This window comes from Garra rufa, chromosome 24 (genome assembly GCF_049309525.1).
Source record: "Garra rufa chromosome 24, GarRuf1.0, whole genome shotgun sequence".
NCBI classification, from domain to species: Eukaryota; Metazoa; Chordata; class Actinopteri; order Cypriniformes; family Cyprinidae; genus Garra; species Garra rufa.
Window position 1 is genome coordinate 34,044,292 of NC_133384.1, and position 12,898 is coordinate 34,057,189.

The window sequence follows — 12,898 nt, forward strand, 5'->3', positions numbered from 1 at the left end:
TCCAGTTCAATGAGCCAGTGCGCATGCGCAGTACAGAGCGCACGTCTTAAAGGGATAGTTCGAGCATTTAAGACATGAAGTTGTATGCAATCCTTATCAGCACTATAGTGTATACACACTGACCCACACTGCGTTCACCTCCCTGGTCAGAGTTCTGGCCGCTGGAAGTTTTTCAAGAAAGTAGTCACGGTTAGTTTCCGGGGCCTCAAAACTGTGCGTTTTTACGTGAAAAAAATATATGCGTTTCAAAGCTTGATTAATTTACATCCCAAAAAACACTCCTGACAAAAATCATACCTCAGTTTTAATCGGCACTATTTTCTTTCCGTTTCCATCAATCCGCGCTGCTGTCAGTTCGCACGTTCCGATCAGCTGTTCCATTACACACTCGAATGACAACGACGTAAAAAGTAGAAAATTAACAATGGTGCGAACTTGTAAATTCCCAGGTTGTGACCACAACAATGTGCAGGGATCGCCGTTCAGATTCCATCGTTTTCCTGTTTCTGATATAGTTATGAGACAGCTTTGGCTGGTTGCCATCGGCTACTCTGCGGGAGCTAAAATATCCAGTATCAAGGATTTTCGTGTGTGCAGTGCTTACTTCAGCGAAGACGATTACATCCCCAACCAAGGAGGAAAAATCAAAAAACGGATTTTAAAGAGTTCTGCTGCACCAGTACCACGGGTAAGCTCTATTTACTAACTTTATGTCGCATACGACAGGTTTATTTTGAAGCTAACGTCGGTTTTTAGGCTAACGTTACACTGAGAATATTCTAACCGGGGCAGTGATAGCGTCGACAATAATCGACTGTCTATGTGGTGAGAAAATCGGCAAATGTCATAACTAATGAATTTAATTGAATCTATATAACACAACAAAATATGATGCTTTGCTATATTTGTTATTGTCTGTAACTATGCGGAACGTGTGTCGGTATCATCGTGTTTATAAGTGTGCTTGAAGTCACATACAGGTAGGTCTAAACCAGGTATCTCCAACTCCGGTCATCGTGAGCTACATTCCTGCAGCTCGATGTTTTCCTATGACAGGACACCTTTCTCAAATGAGACGTTCTGTACAAGCCTGCTAATTACCCGTTGATTTGAGTCAGGTGTGTTGCATCAGAGAAAAACTAAAACCAAGACAGTAGCTCACGAGGACTGGAGATCCCATGTCTAAACTGTACAGTAAACAATCTGATGTTTAGACTCCTGAGGAAATCACGTGAAACGAGGTCTAATATAAAAATATATATATCGTCTGTTCCGTCTGACATTGTGCTAAAATTGGTTTCATCATCAGAAGTTTCGTAGTCAGACATGTTGTCAGCGAGTCGCGCTATCAACAGCTGATCGGAACGTGCGAACTGACAGCAGCGCGGATTGATGGAAACGGGAAGAATATAGTGCCGATTAAAACTGAGGTATGATTTTTGTCAGGAGTGTTTTTTGGGATGTAAATTAATCAAGCTTTGAAACGCATATATTTTTTTCACGTAAAAACGCACAGTTTTGAGGCCCCGGAAACTAACCGTGACTACTTTCTTGAAAAACTTCCAGCGGCCAGAACTCTGACCAGGGAGGTGAACGCAGTGTGGGTCAGTGTGTATACACTATAGTGCTGATAAGGATTGCATACAACTTCATGTCTTAAATGCTCGAACTATCCCTTTAAGGCCCTTTCACACGGGACGCGACAAGCGGTGAAATCGCCGCGCGGCTGCCGCCTTCTCTTGTAGTGGAAGCGTTTTGTGCAGTTGAGGCGGTGTTCGCGACGTGGTCTGGGGACGTTGCCATAGTTACAGTTGCTTAAAAGTCTAAGTAAAACGGAAAATTGTGTTTGTGTCATCCTGTCATTAATTATTGTCATTATTATTATTCAAACTTTTGAAAGACATAGTTTATTATAACACCACGCATAATAATGTATTGTTTGGACACTTTGTATTTTTACCTGGCAAACTAACTCGTGTGCTCACCCCAACCAAGAATGAGATTTTAGATGATTCATACAGTTCTGGGAAATCCAGCTCACTTGAAACAATCTTCTCCTCTATTTTCAACTATCCGTTATAAGTTCAGTTAAATATTCTATGATTGGTTTTTAATAATCTGTTCACTGATTGGTTAAAGCCGACGCGGCTGCCGCTGCCGCTCACAAAAAGATGAAATATTTATAACTTTGGCGGCGCCTGCCGCAAACCGCCGTGGCCGTGGAAGCGGCATGATTTTGGGTGCACGAGCACCACTTGCGCTCCGCCTCCGCGCCGCCAGCGAAACCACCCGCGGTTTGCCGCTTGCCGCGTGTCTCCCATTGAAAATGAACTAGACACTCGATCGCGACTACCGCGTCCCGTGTGAAAGGGCCTTTAGAGCGACGACTGCAGTGTTGCCAACTTTTTTCAATGGAAAGAAGCTAAACCCTGCTTGAAAAGTCGCCAAATGTCACTAAATGACGTCATAAGTTCATTAGCATATTCATGACGTCAGTACGTCGTGTTGTCTTGCGTCTCTGTGCTCACATACTGCTATTTGATGCAGCCAAATTCAATAAAACTGTTTTCATTTATATATTTCATAGATATATTGATATATTTTACGGTTTCTTTTGTCAGACAACGGGGTAAATATGAAATAATGACTGAAACGCAGCCCATTAGGACTACATAACCAGCTCTCGAAGATTTATATGGTAAAGATGATGCTTTCCACTTGTTAAGTGGAAATTACCAGGGGTGTATTCCAGAAAGCAAGGTTAACTTACCATCAGATTAACCATGAACTCTGGGTTGATTAACCCCAAACTTGCTTACTCAGGGTATGTCGGTTCCAAAACACCTGTGAGGAGTTAGTTTAATCAACCTCCTAATGGTAACCCAGAGTTAATGCGCGCGCAAGGCGAGTACATAAAGACATTTTCAATGGATCGCCGATTTCAGGGATCACCATGGAAACCCAGGGAGGAAAAAAGCGAGCTACATACTTCGGTGAATCTGAGTTGGAGGTTTTAATGCTTGCTTATGAAGACAATAAGGCCATTATAACTAAAAAAAGCAATACTGCTGCATCAGCAAAAGAAAGAGAGTTGGCTTGGCAAAAAATAACGGACAGAGTAAATGCGTGAGTTTATAAAATTATAAATGGGCTATTTACCCCTTTTATTGTGACGCAAAAATTCTTTGTGGCATGTTGTAAAGAAGTATTGACTTTTTTGGCCTCCATACATTTGTTAATATTACATTAGTAATGCACATAGGCTAATTGGCTAGTAATATGTTGGCTTCTTGTTTTATCAGGTGTAATCCTTCTGGAGCAAGAAGAACTGTGAGCCAAGTCAAAATGAAACACAAAAACATTCTCCAGCAAGGTAATATTTTTAACACTTACTAAACTTGTTACTGACGCCATGTAATTTAGTACTTAATGTAATTTAGTTTTCTATGTAGCCAATAGAAAGAAGGCTGAGGCCCGTAAAACAGGTGGGGGTCCACCTCCACCTTCCCTCACCCCAGCGGAGGAGCTGGCACTGTCCCTTAATAAAGGGCGACCTGTGGTCGATGGGATTCCAGGGGGCAGTTCGTCAGACTCAGCTACCAACACAAGTGGCTTAGTGAAATGTAGGTGTATTATTAATACTTATGATTTATTGATGTTTTCACTGTTTTTGTCAGTGTTTTAAATAATGAAATCATCAACACTGTCACCATTTTAAAAAGGCATTTTGAATGCATTTTGCAGTCATTGATTCACTTGTGCGGTATGCTTGCTGCTTTGACTGCATATGCTGTATACTGTAATCTTATTACTACTAGTACTCTTAGATGTTCATAATGTCCTTCTTTATTAGTTGTATTTTTTTAAGACTATACATTGAGTTTTGAATATGCATGATTACCTTATTGGTTTAATTATCTTGCAGTTGCTGATGGCCACATTGTATTATTGGATCCTCCTGCAACACCACACTCTGTCACAATTGTAAGTGATTATTGTCTTTAGGTTTCTGTTTGCTACACCAAGCATGCTTACCTATTTTCTCTGTAGGATGACGATGAAGAGACCACTTCTGCTGTGACAGAAACAGAAAATGTGGGGAGGCCCATAGAGGTATGATGCATAGAATGCATAACCCCTTTTTTACATAAGAGAATAAATAAATTGTCATTTTACAGAATATGGCTGGAGATTTTAATACAGATGAGGGTCTATCTACCTACACACAGAATCTTAGCAGTGTAAGAAATGTTCTGCAGTTATCCTTCCTCATTTAAATATTTGGTCTGTGTTTGTACTACAGACGTTATCAGTCATGTTTAATGATTCTGTCTTTCTAGTTGCCTGCCAAAGAGCTGTATAAGGTCCACCTTCAAAAGCAAATCAGAAAATGTGACATGGAGATGGACCTTATACAGCTTCAAATGGAGCAGAAAAGGCTTAACCAAAAAAAGGCCAGACTTGAAATTGAATTGCTGGAGCACCAGCTTAAGGTGAGAAACAGTATGTGAACATTAATCTGTCATTTGTTGTTTAATCTAATCTAAAGCAAAAAATACAAATGTCTTTTGTTACAGGAAATAAAGAAACAATGAACCACACTTGACTGTTAACTGGTTTTAATTAAAGTTGTTTTGGCAAATCATGTCTCGTACCACCCTGCCTTCTCTTTGGTCTACTGGGTTTACTGGGGGTTCCTCTTGGTCATCTTCATCAAGAGAAGGGGGGGCCCACTCACGTCTCAGTGTGGCAATGTTGTGAAGAACAACACAAGCAGCTGTAATGTCACATGCCCTTTCTGGGCAGACCCTGAGCCTGCGCAGGCACTGAAACCTTGCCTTCAGGATGCCTATGGTCATTTACACCTTGACCCGTGTTCTACTGTGGGCCAGGTTGAATTGTGCCTGTGGTCCAGGCTCAGGTTCAGGGTAGGGTGTCATCATATAGGGCAGACAAGGGTACCCTCTGTCTCCCAGCAAGTAACCATTGAAGTGTCCTATAAAGGTAATTAAAGTGTATAATTGCCTAAAAAACCCATAAAGAATAACATTGTGTAAGGCAAAACATACCCTGTTGAAATTTGTGGCACAATGATGACTCCCTAAACATTCTGGAATCATGTACAGACCCTGGCCATTTGACTTCAACATTAGTGATGAGGTGGGTTGCATCACATATTACCTAGGTAGCGGGGACCAGTAATGAGGGTGATTTAATGGTTTAAACACCCAAACATTTAGCACCCAAAAAATGTATTGTTACCTGCACATTGATGCTATGGATTGACTTCCTATTAACATAGTCTCCTTCGTTGACTGAAGGAGCTTTAATGGGAATATGGGTTCCATCAATGCACCCAAGCACATTTGGGAACCCTGAAATTGAAAGTTATATAACATTTACAATTATTGTGACTGTATACAGTATGGATAGATTAAGTAGTGCTATGTAACTAAAATGGTCTGTCATAAAATATCATTGAACGGACAAACCCGCCACTCTGTAGAATTCCTCTTTAATGACCCTCACTGGTTTATGGCCAGGGAACTGCACAAAAGTGTGTAGGAGCCGTTTGAGTGCAATGCATACTGTACGAACAGCCCTACACACAGTTGCCTTTCCCACATGCTCTGCATCGCCTATTGTATACAAAAAACTAAAAAAAAAAAATTAACGATTCTTTTGAAAAACGGTAACGCTCCTGCAAATATTCATTTGGATACGAAAACACATCGATACGTGGTCGTATCACCCTCTCACGGCGGAAAAGATTTCGTATTATCTGTGCTTCCACATCCACTGGATCGTCTTCAAAAGGGCACGCCATGCTCCGTCACCTCTCTGAAACAAACTAACCCTGCAACATAACCTGCTCCGGAGCAGGTTAAGTTCAGAGAGTGAGTTGCTATGGTTACTTACATCGTCCGAACCAGAGCCATATAAAAAGAGAGTTGCGACACTTCCATAGGCTTCCATAGGAACTGAGGAATGCGGAAGTAGAGCGTGTCATGGAGCGGTCAATAGTTCCAAACAACCAATAGCTCCTGCATTGAAGCCCATTCATTTCAGCGCTTCTCAAGCACAGTCGCAAGTATATTGAAGAAATGACTGCATTTCTTTACATTTTAACGCATCAGTTGACCTCTCGAAAAACTGGCCAATAGTGGTGTTTTATGAAGCGTGTTATAGTTCATGTTTATCGTTAAAAAATAAACAGTTAAACTGTAAATGCAGCTGGATAACGTGAGAAACACCGTAATAGCGACCATAACCAGATACTAGTTGTCATATTTTTATGTTTTTAGTCTTTCTGCAATCTTTCTCTCACTGTAGGAGGTTGAATGAGTTTCAGTAAAGACTGCATTCAAGAAACACGATAAAAATGTATGCTGAATGCAATTCGTTGCCTTGTGTTTTTTTAAACATTATTTTCATCTTTTCTATTATGTTAAATGCCATTTTTGCTTGCCTTTTATAATATTCACTTATGTTGTATATTTGAATATCATAAAACAAGAGTAAATTACTTTTTTTTATTTAACATTAAATCGTTAAATCGAAACATATAAAAAAAAATGAGTGTTTGATCAAGTCCAAATACACATGCAGATGTATTTAACCTTAAATATTACACTAACTGTAATATAAATACTATATTAGAAAATGTTATCTTTTAAATGGTCAGGATCATTATTGCACATATTAAGTACAAAAAAACCTCCTCAAAATATTTACTAAATAGAAATTAACTATATATATTACAGTTATTTAATTGAATAAAAGTTACACTTAAGGTGTTTGGTCACATTTGACTGCCAAAGAGTATGAGAACATATTAATTATGTCTCTTTATCACTCCCCAGAATAAAATGCGATTGTAAAGCGTATTCAGAGAAGTTATCAATACACAATCAATGCACATTATGTGTTAATAATTACTCGAAATTGCTGCAAATATAGTAAAACTGCTGTCTATCCTATTTAACTCCATTCAAACACATTGACAGCGCGGAGCTGTTTGGAACTATTGAGAGCTCCATGAACCACGTGACCGTGCGGCGGCGAGATCAAAGCGTGTCGCAACTCTCTTTTTATATGGCTCTGGTCCGAACATACCCTCCGTTTTTGGAACCGAAAGTTGAGGTTATCCGCTTTCTTACTCCTAAACTTACCCAGGTAAGTCACATAACCTGCTTTCTGGAATACACCCCAGTGTGTCGTGTTCAGGTGCTTTTGTTGTCGTAGTAGAGAAACATGGCGGACTCGCAATTTGTCCTCGCATGCTATTTGCTAAAACGCTACTTTCAAGCAAATGTAAATGCAAGATTCACAAGTGGGATACGTATATGTAAAGTCGTGTTATTTGACACACAATTTGTGTTTCTGAACTGTAAATATTGAGGTGTATCACTGTATTGTACTTGCCTTGTTTACATTTTAGACTGTTTGACTTCTAACGGCAGCTGCAGTGATGCGCTGACTTAATCAACGATTGGCTCTTTCACTAAGAAGGCGGGGCTTCGCGGCCATAATGAGCGTTGCATTTTTCCCCATTCAAAACTACACGAGTGATGTGTCTTGAGTATTCTATAGTCTTTGGTCAACAGTCACCTCAGCTCTGCGTTGATGGATAGGCGTCTAAAATGTAAACAAGGCAAGTACAATACAGTGATACACCTCAATATTTACAGTTCAGAAACACAAATTGTGTGTCAAATAACACGACTTTACATATACGTATCCCACTTGTGAATCTTGCATTTACATTTGCTTGAAAGTAGCGTTTTAGCTACTTTGGGTTTAATATTTCGGATTTCGCATCGACGGTTTTTTGCGTATAGTGCCCGGTGTCGATTTATGAGGTACAATTTAGTTACTATATCAACCCTTATGAAACAAGTGCACTAGCTGTCTTTTCATGTGGCAGCTGATCTGATTGAGTTCACTCTTTAAAATTATGTGTTGAAAACAACATCTCAGTGTCTAGTTAAAGACTACACATGTTGTGGTACTTTTAACTCAACCATGTGTTATTATTGATAATTCTTCACACACTGTGTTACTCAGTTATGTGTTAAAAGTTACTCAGTTATGTGTTAAAAGTCAATAGTCAAAAATTATTAAATACAATTTTTTTGAGAGCTTTTAACCTGTGTAAGCACTGCCTCAGGTTGATACTAACAGGGGCTTTAACAAACGTGTTCATCATCTGACATATCTAATATTTTCATATTTTTTATATATTGATATGTAGGCTATATATCTTTTGATTTCACCTGTCTTTTTATGATAGTATCCATTTATTATTCGTAATTTATGTTTAAATGGTTTGTGCATTGTTTCACATTTTACCACAAGGTGGCGCTAACATGCTGCTAAAAACTCTATAGTCGACGTTGGTACAGTTTTGCAAAATGTAGTATACTAATTAAGACAAATCAAGTGCTGAAGATTCCAAATATTACATTATGAAAGTATGAAAAAGATAGAATAACACACAAATACAACAAAGGTGTTTATTGTTAATGGTAAAAATCTGCAACATTTATTTACAGCTAAATATATATGTGTGTGTGTGTGTGTGTGTGTGTGTGTGTATGATTTATTTATTTATTTTTTGTTTTATTACGAAATGTAATACTACCTGATAATTTTTCATCTAACATAGTGAATCATGTGGTTCACTGTGCCTGACAACATGTATACGATTCAATGAATAACAAAACACTAAAAGTAAGTCAAATAAACAAAGAAGAAGGGTCGATGTAGTTGCAAATAGGCTAACTATGCATCCTTTTGGACATCATTCATAAACTTAAAAAAAGATTTCATATTTTTTCTTACAGTGGTGATTGTACAGAAAGTAAAAAAAAGATGAAAAAGCTTTCTGTACATGCAACTCTCTCTTTTTCTTCTTTACTTCTAAACCAAAAAGTGATTAACTGCAGATCCTCTGCAGTGCATCTCAGTTGTCATTTTACCAGATATAGGTGCTGGAAAAATGAATGCTTCAGCTGTGTTTGCAACGGGTGTGTGTGGGGCAGGTGTTGAAATGGACGATGCTGTAATGAAGCTTCTGTTGTCATGCTGTGGCATTATATGGGGCACACTTACACACATGCACCCGGCGTCCGTCAACAGTCTGATAATGTCGTTTCGGAATCTGATGCCAACAAGTGCATAGAGCATAGGTTTCAGGCAGCACCTCATGTAGGCCAGATTGCGTGTTATGTTTTCCTGAAGGTGGAACTTGATCCAGTCTTCGCAGTGTTTGGGAGTGGGTGTGAATATTTTAATCAGAAGCACCACAGTGTAAGGAAGCTGAAACAGGAGGAAAATAACCACCAGAAGTGCCATCAGACCTAAGGTCTTCTGTCTACGCCAACATTTGCCACTGGTACGCACCAAGATGTGTCCGATCGCGCCGGAACACACCACTATCACCACGCAAGGGATGCAGAATCCCGCGATTTTTGCCATCTGGGCCCACAGCTTCCATTTGCTCACTTCATTACCCCAAACTTTCATATCACACAAGAGGTTGTCTGAACCCATGTCCTTCTCCACGGAGCTGAACTGCAGGTCTGGCAGGCTCAGGAAAACTGAAGTTACTGCAACGCCAAACGCAGACAGCGTGCTGTAAAACAGCGTCCCTGAACTCCTCTTCTGAACGGCCCTGGTGCGAACCACCACCAAATAGCGATCAACGCTAATGCAGGCCAACAACAGCAGGCCGCCATAGGTGTTGATGGCATACATACCGCGGTTTAGCTTGCACAGCGCCTCCCCGAAAATCCAGCTGCCAATTAGCGTCTCTCCCGTCTGTAACGGAAGAGTCAGCAGAAGCAGCATGTCGGACAGAGCCAGGTAGAACAGGAAGACGTCAGTCATGTTGCTGATATGTAGACGGTGGTACCGTATGAAGGTGGCAATGACCAGCCCGTTTCCAATTACCCCTAAGAAAAAGACGACGAGGAAGACTGTGGTCTGGACAACAGTAATGGTCAGCTCCTGCTCTTTGCTGGCTACACACAGCTCCTCAACATCAGCAATACTGGGATCGGTGACAGAATTAATATCGGTGTAATTGAGATCATAATCATAAGTGAAGCCTAAAAGTGTGGTTGCATCAAAGCTCCCCATACCTGTAAAACATGACATGGTTTTGTTAGATTGTAATGGTTTGTAATGGTGCTGCCATTATGCAATACCACAGCGTGTTTCCATTACGGTGTTGGTTTGCTTCGTTGGACAGTTAAGTAATTTAAGCATTTATTTACATTTATTAAGCAGTTATTGTTTTCGAAAGCACACTTCATTTTAAATGGAGGAAGTGGAACTTGAAACCATCCAAGGAATGGTATTGCTCTGTCCCCTCAACTTATCGACTCAAAAAACTGATCTATATAAATGATATTCTCTATTATAGATCAGGGGCTCAAAATCATAAACAATTAGGCTTATTATGGGCTCAACAGTCCATTCAAGTTTTTCTTCCTCCATTTCAAAACAAGGGTGTGTTTTTTTTCTTTTAAATGGTTACATTAATCGTGTTTGTTATATATATAATATATAATTTTTTAGTGGAAGTAGAAATCAATTTACCAAATTATGTAAACTTGACTGACTGCTTCATTTCATGCTTAAACATTCAATAAGTATGTTAACTAGCATTCCTTAATTATAATGCTAAAAGAAAAAAGCTAAAGCTAATGTTCATTTAAATAGTTAGAAATGCCATGAAGATTTTAAGAAAAAGTAGACAATTTTAAACTCGTGTTCATCGCAAACCTATATCTAGGTTTTACATTGTTGATACCGCCTAACAAATGCCTTTCTTTGTGAAAAAAGACACTTACGCCTGACAACATGAATACGATTCTGTGGATACAAAATTCTAAAAGCAAGGCAAATTAACATAGCAGAAGGGTCGACGTATTTGCAAATGTAAACAATGCATCCGTTAATCAACCCATTGTCTAACAGATAACATGAATTTAAACTTACTGTGCAAAGTATTCGCCTTGTCAATCTCAATCTCCGGCCTTTTCACAGCGTTTTACTTTCTGTTTAATGTTCTGCTTTCGTGTGGCATAGCCTCAAACTGCTGTATCTGGGAAAGCACCCTTTCACCGCGTAAAAGCGAACTGACTGAAGACAACATTAATTAAGCCGCCTTTCCACTCTCTCAGGCATTTGAATTTGAATTTGATTTTAATCGTTTTGTTTAATATCGTTTTCAAATCTGCAATAAAATGTAGTTTAGTTTTTATTAGTTTTATTAATAGTTTTATTAGTTTTTGTTTAATTTTGTGAACACATTTCTATTTCGTTTTTATGAAGTTTAGTCTTAGTTTTAGTAATAAAGTTTAGCAGAATTAACAGATCACTTCCAGAGCGCAGGCTTAATTTAAGAAAGGCTAACTTCACCTTAGTGTCGAAAACGTCTAGCGACACAGAATTAAATTGTTGAGATTGATTAGATGGTAAAAGTAAACAAATATATACAAAAATGAAGCAGTCATGTCTTTTTACTCAATAAATCTACACAAGTTGCCTTTACATTATCATATTTAAAAGCACTAGACAGAATAATAAATGTGATGTGTTATTTCGTTTAAAAATAACTAAATAATTTGTTTAAATTAGGCCTAGATGTCTTTTATATTTAACCATAATTACGATAGTGTAACTGTCGTGTTTTGCACACTTCCCCGCAAATAAAGCGATTAAATCATAACTGGGACTAATGAAATTCAATAAAAACGCGCTGCAGCTGAAGTGAATGACCGCAGGACCGCTCGTTGCTTGCTTTCTGCTTTCTAAGTTTTATTTTAATGCTTCTATGAAGAACCAATGGCCACGTATAGCCTACACTGAGAGTTTATAATATATATACACTGGCGATCAAAATTAGAGAACAATTTATAAACGATTAATTGAACAATTCTGAAATAATGTCATCTTCACTGCTCAACAGTTGGAGTTTTTGTCCCGTCTATACCATGCTACCAGAACACCTTTTCCACAAAATAACTAAGGCATTTCTACAAAAAACATTATTTTGTAGAAAACACACTGATCAAAATTAGAGAACACTTTCAGATACCTCCCAGTTATTGGTGTTAATCTGGCTCCTGGTGCTAATTTCCTTGATTATCTGTCAACCCCTATTTAACTGGCAGCCTAACTTCCAGTTTCACTGACTCTGCAAGATGGTGGGCCGTTCTTAATTGACTGAAAGCCTCCGCAGCAGGTTGTCCAGATGAAGGCCAAAGGGATGACCCTATCAGCCATAGCAAGAGAAGTTGGTCGTTCCAAATCTGTGATTTCAAGAATATTGAATCTTTACAACATCACAAACTCATTCAAGTCCCTCAAGAAGGCGGCTGGTCGTCCACAGAAGACAAATACAAGAGAGGACAAGATACTACGGAGGATCTCAATGGAAAATCGTTTCCACACTGCAGCTGGAATTGCTCACCAGTTCAGCGCTGAACAGGGTAAGGATCTGTCTCGTCTCATTTGGACTGAAAGCCCACCCTGCATTGACCAAACCTCTCATTAGCAGAAAGAATCAAAAGGCTAGACTAAGCTTTGCGGAGGAGCATGTTGTGTGGACAGGGGAGAACTGGTCCAAAGTTCACTTCAGTGATGAAAGCAAGTTTAATTTATCTGGTTCCGATGGGAAACATTATGTTCGGCGACAAACTGGAGAAAGACTGAACTCAAAGTGTGTAAAGAAGTCAGTGAAAAGTGGAGGAGGAAATGTCATGGTTCGGGGCATGTTTTCTGCAGCAGGAGTTGGGCCTCATGGTGCGTTCACACCGGACGCGACTTGCGCGGAAAAAACGCGCTATTTGCGCGTAGTTGAACGCTTGAACATTTGAGTTTACTC

General features: G+C 39.2%; 1 protein-coding gene and 1 long non-coding RNA gene across 2 annotated transcripts; one reads left to right on the forward strand and one right to left on the reverse strand.

Annotated features, from left to right (window-relative positions):
• Positions 1-3,467: 3,467 nt before the first annotated feature.
• Positions 3,468-4,231, forward strand: LOC141300438 (uncharacterized). Its single transcript, XR_012341979.1, has 3 exons — positions 3,468-3,623; positions 3,926-3,984; positions 4,051-4,231. It is a non-coding gene; the product is annotated as an uncharacterized lncRNA (long non-coding RNA).
• A 4,423-nt stretch (positions 4,232-8,654) lies between these two features.
• On the reverse strand, positions 8,655-10,143 carry LOC141300983 (C-C chemokine receptor type 7-like). Its single transcript, XM_073831259.1, has one exon. The coding sequence runs from the start codon at positions 10,141-10,143 to the stop codon at positions 8,923-8,925; it is 1,221 nt and encodes a 406-aa protein (XP_073687360.1). The 3' UTR covers positions 8,655-8,922.
• Positions 10,144-12,898: the final 2,755 nt, after the last annotated feature.